General features: G+C 52.8%; 1 protein-coding gene across 1 annotated transcript in view; it reads left to right on the top strand.

Annotated features, from left to right (window-relative positions):
- HDGFL2 (HDGF like 2) overlaps positions 1-5,478 on the top strand; it is a 28,260-nt gene that overhangs the window by 8,351 nt on the left and 14,431 nt on the right. The window contains exon 4 of the mRNA XM_032252490.1: positions 3,027-3,308. Within this exon, the coding sequence (XP_032108381.1) occupies positions 3,027-3,308 (282 nt within the window). The remainder of the gene's footprint in view (positions 1-3,026; positions 3,309-5,478) is intronic.

The following is a 5,478-nucleotide window of genomic DNA, read 5'->3' as shown; positions in this document are numbered from 1 at the left end:
CATTGGAGTGCAATGGCGTGATCTTGGCTCACTGCAGCCTCCACCTCCTGGGTTCAAGTGATTCTCCTGCGTTGGCCTTCCTAGTAGCTGGGATTACAGGTGTCTGCCACCACACCCAGCTAATTTTTGTATTTTTAGTAGAGATTTCACTATGTTGGCCAGGCTGGTCTGGAACTCCTGACCTCAGGTGATCCTCCTGCCTCAGCCTCTCGAAGTGCTGGGATTACAGGCGTGAGCCACTGTGACTGGCCCTCAGTTTCCTCATCTTGAGAATTTGGAAGTGCTGGCCTCTCAGTGGGCTCCTGGGAGAATCCAGTGAGAAGGTGCACGGTGACACTTAGGAAGCTCTGGGGAACGGTGGAGGGGATACTTGGGAACAGGGAGGCAGAGCTGGATTTGATCTTGCCTTTTCCAATTTAGTCACCCCCCTGCGCTGATCCCTGAAGAGACAGCGAGAGAAATGAGCTGTTCTCCTCACTCCCTCAGCCGGGGGACTGGAAGTTGGCTGGCTTTGGCCTTTTATTGCTGGGGTCTTGTCTGTACCTCCAGCATTCGTGTCCTTTGGACCTCTTGATGTGGGTTAGATTTCCTGAAACCTTTGCTGTAAGGCAGTTCGACCCCAGGACACCCAGAGGTCCTGGCTTTATCCATATGCACAATGTAGAGGAAGTCACTTCCCTCCCAGAGACTCAGTTTCCCCACCTATGGGACATGCACGGTTTTCCCAACTGCCTGATGGGGCTGCAGAGGCACAGAGTGGGTCACAGTTGGTCAAAAGAAAGGAGGGGTTTGTTTTTTTTCTTTGTTTCTTTTTTTTTTTGGAGGCGGACTGTTGCTCTGTTGCCCAGGCTGGAGTGCAGTGGCGTGATTTCAGCTCAGTGCAACCTGTGCCTCCCGAGTAGCTGGGACTACAGGCGTGTGCCACCACGCTCGGCTAAGTGTTGTATTTTTTTTTTTTTTAAAAAGATGGGGCTTCTCCATGATGGCCAGGCTGGTCTTGAACTCCTGACCTCAGGTGATCCACCCACCTCGGCCTCCCAAAGTGCTAGGATTATAGGCATGAGCCACTGCGCCTGGCCAAGTCCTGTATTTTTTAGTAGAAATGGGGTTTCGCTATGCTGGCCAGGCTGGTCTCGAACTCCTAACCTCGTGATCTGCCTGTGTCGACCTTCCAAAGTGCTGGGATTACAGGTGTGAGCCACCTCGCCCAACCAGAGAAGCCTTTTTAATGAGGAGCAGCTGTGGTCCAGGCTTCAGTGCCAAAGCCGACCATGCTTGCATCTGAGGTTTGCAGTTACTCACTGTGTGATCCTGAGCTGTTAGTGAACCTCTCTCTGCCTTTCTCCTCGTCTGCAAAATTGGACTGGTCATTCCCAGCGGTTATATGGGGCACTGATACGTCCCACAACTGGCCGTGGCTCCTAGGTTGCTGGAACTCACCAGCTCCTCCTGTGTAAGATTCTGGGGCATCAGGGGTGGAGCTGGGTGGAGGAGGCCACCAGGAAGGAGACTGGGTCTCCTCCTCTCTGAGCCGCTTCTCCCTACCCCCAGCCCTTCCCTCCTTACCCGGGATGCTCCAAAGAGAAACCCCAGGTGTGCGAACCCTCCCCCGAAGACTCTGGGAGAGGCGTGGTGGAGACCCACCTTGAGAGCGTTATTACTCTCAGTGTTCTCCATTTGGGGCCTGACCTACTTAGTCTTACCCTTTTTAATCTTGTCAAAAATTATGCAGACAGGGCCCTGTCACTGTGCCACGGGCCATGACCACACAAGGGAGGCAGAACATGCTCACTGCCAAGCAGCGAGGGCGCCGCACACCCAGTTCTCATTTTCCTGGTGTGCTGAGTGGGGACCGTTAGCCTGCATCTGTGCGCGGAGGATGGTGTGCGCCCACTATGGGCTCCTGGCCAGGGAGGAACACGCTGAGCCGGGAGGGAGCTGGGAAACTGAGGAAGGGCCGTGGTTCCCTCCTCCTGGCCCTCTCTCCTGACCAGCGCTGACACCCACATTCCTCAGCCCTCACTTCCGTTCTGTCCCGGCAACGCTACTTGCGCGGGTGTGGCCTGCACTGTGTCCTTCCTGCTCCCTCTGGCCTGGCCGCAACACCCGGGCCCAAATGTGGGCCTCGCTCTGCCCGTCCTTCTCGGCCTCACTGCCCGTGAGCCCCCTGACATGCCTCTCACCTGTTCTCACACCCTCATCTCCTCCGCCTCGCTCTCTCCCGGCCACCGTGTGTGCCCACTGCAGCCTGTCGCATGCCATCTTGGTCATCACACCAGGAGAATGCGGCTTTTTTGTTTGATAATTTTTTTTTTCTTTTTGGAGGCGGAGTCTTGCTTGTCGCCCAGGCTGCAGTGCAGTGGCACCATCTCAGTCCACTGCAACCTCCACCTTCCGGGTTCAAGTGATTCTTGTGGCTCAGCCTCCTGAGTAGCTGGGACTACAGGCGCGCACCACCACACCCAGCTAATTTTTGTATTTTTAGTAGAGACGAGGTTTTGCCACGTTGGCCAGGCTGGTCTCGAACTCCTGTCCTCAGGTGATCTGCTTGCTGCGGCCTCCCAAAGTGCTGGGATGACAGGCGTGAGCCATCGCACCTGGCAGCAAGCATTTCTTGACCTCTTGCCATGGTCTGGGCACTGTCCTAGGTGCTCCACCTCCACTTCCACGTCTTCCTGATCACAGGCCTCTGAGGTCAAAACAGCCATCCCCATTGCCGGGATGTGGTCACTGAGGCACAGAGAGGTTGAAGTCACTTGGCACAGAGAGGTTGAAGTCACTTGCCCCAGGTTTAACCCTGAAGCCTGTGGCCCGAACCCAGTGCCCACCATACTCGAATCCATCTCACTCTCCTGCCTTCGTTTTTTGGCCTTTCTGGGCCTCAGTTTCCCCATTTGTAAAACCAGGAGACTGCACCCTGATGTTCAGGGTCGTGCGTCTGGTTTGTGTCCTCTGGGTCACGGTCCTGATCAGGGAATCCACTCAAGACAGGTGGTGATGCACAGTCTCTGCCCCAACTCCCACAGCCAGTGAGCTCCTCTGACAGCGAGGCCCCCGAGGCCAACCCCACCGGTGGCAGTGATGCTGATGAGGACGACGAGGACCGGGGGGTCATGGCTGTCACAACGGTGACCGCCACAGCTGCCAGCGACAGGATGGAGAGCGACTCAGACTCAGACAAGAGCAGTGACAACAGCGGCCTGAAGAGGAAGACGCTGGCGCTAAAGGTAGGGGAGGACTGTGGCGGGCTGGCCCTTCGTCCCCTCGCTCTCATGCCCGCCTGGCAGCCTGCTCTCCCTCCCCTGCCTTTTTTTTGAGACAAAGTCTTACTCTCACCCAGGCTGGAGTGCAGTGGTGCCATCTCGGCTTACTGCAACCTCTGTTTCTCGGGTTCAAGTGATTCTCCTGCCTCAGCCTCCCTAGAACGTGGGATTATAGGCACCCGCCACCATGCCTGAGTAAGTTCTGTATTTTTAGTAGAGATGGAGTTTCACCATGTTGGCCAAGTTGGTCTTGAACTCCTGACCTCAGGTGATCCACCTGCTTCACCCTCCCAAAGTGCTGGGATTACAGGTGTGAGCCATGGCACCCAGCCCCTTTCTTTAATATAATTGTTTTTCAGTATGCATTTTAAAAAAATTGAGTTCTAATCCATACACCATGAGATTTTTTCCTTCCTAAGTATGCAATCCAGTGGTTTTTAGTGTGTTCACAGAATTGTGCAATCATTACCATTATTCCAGGAGATTTCCTTCACCCCAAAAAGAAACCTGGTTGCCATCAGCTGTCGCCCTGCAGCCCCTCCTCTGGCCCCTGGCATCCACGCACCCCTTCCTGCCTCTGTGGAGGGGCCTGTCCTGGACATTTCGTAGAAATGGGATCACACACTGCCTGGCCTTTGCGCCTGCCTTCCCTCACTGAGCATGAGGTCCTCAGGTGAATCTGTGCAGCGGCCTGGGTCGGCTCCATTCCTTTTCCTGGCTGGGTCAGATTGCAGTGTGTGGAGGGGACACGGTGTGGTGATCCCTGTGTCCGTGGCCAAGCTGGCTTGTTTCCACTTTTGGGCTATTACAGGTCGGGCTGTCTTGAATATTTCTGTACAAGTTTTTGTGTGGATGTGTGTTTTCCATTCTCCTGGTTTATAATCTCTTCTGCCTTTTGACCACTTCTAACTATTTGGGTACAGAAAGAAAGGACAAGATTCCAGCAGCAACTTCGTTTTTCTTTTTTTTTTTTCCTTTTGAGATGGAGTCTCACTCTGTTGCCAGGGTGGAGTGCAGTGGCATGATCTCAGCTCACTGCAAACTCTGCCTCCCGGGTTCAAGCGAATCTCCCCCGTCTGCCTCCCTAGTTGCTGGGTTTACAGATGCCCCGCCACTACACCCGCCTAATTTTTTGGTACTTTTAGTAGAGACAGGGTTTCTCCTTGTTGGTCAGGCTGGTATCAAACTCCCAACTCAGGTGATCCGCCCGCCTGGTCTCCCAAAGTGCTGGGGATTACAGGCTTGGGCCACCACGCCCAGCCTACTTCTAACTATTCGGGTGCAGAAAGAAAGGACAAGATTCCAGCAGCAACTTCTTTGGATAGAGTAAGGTGTAGTTTGTATTATTTTTTGAAATAACATTTGCTTTTGATTCTAAAATGATAAACCATGTTTACGGTAGATAACTTGGAAAATAGAAATGACATAGGGAAGCTAGAAAAATACCTGTAGTATATGAGGAGTTTTGGAGCCAAGCAAAGATTATTTCCTTGTTTATGTTGCACATGGCAGTGTGTGTGTGTGTGTGTGTGTGTGTGTGTGTGTGTGTGTGTACAGAATTGGCAGTACAGCACATAATACGTGTTTGGTTTCTTTTTTACCTAACACTGTATTTCCCTGACATTACATATTGTTTGGTTTTATTTTATTTCTGGGACGGGATCTCGCTGTGTTGCCCAGGCTGGTGTGGAGTGGTGCAGTCGCAGCCCACTGTAGCCTCCAATTCCTGGGCTCAAGTGATCCTCCTCCTTCAGCCTCCCCCGTAGCTGGGACTACAGGTGGGCACCACTACATCTAGGTAATTATTTATTTTTGATAGAGAAAAATACAGAAAAATATTTTTAAAAAATAGTTTTGTCACTGGGTGAGGTGGCTCATGCCTGTAATCCCAGCACTTTGGAAGGCCGAGGCGGGCGGATCACAAGGTCAAGAGATCTAGACCATCCTGGCCAACATGGTGAAACCCTGTCTCTCCTAAAAATACAAAAATTAGCTGGGTGGTGGCATGCGCCTGTAGTCCCAGCTACTCTGGAGGCTGAGGTGGGAGGATTGCTTAAACCCAGGAGGCAGAGGTTGCAGTGAGCCGAGATCGTGCCACTGCACTCCAGCCTGGCGCCTGGCGACAAGAGTGAGACTGTCTCCAAAAAGGAAAAAAAAAGTTTTGTCTAGAGATAGGGTCTCGCTATATTGCCTGGGCTGGTTTCAAATTCCTGGA

Source organism: Sapajus apella, unplaced genomic scaffold (assembly GCF_009761245.1).
Source record: "Sapajus apella isolate SASKATOON/1434 unplaced genomic scaffold, GSC_monkey_1.0 scaffold77, whole genome shotgun sequence".
NCBI classification, from domain to species: domain Eukaryota; kingdom Metazoa; phylum Chordata; class Mammalia; order Primates; family Cebidae; genus Sapajus; species Sapajus apella.
This window is presented reverse-complemented; position numbering and strand designations above follow the sequence as displayed.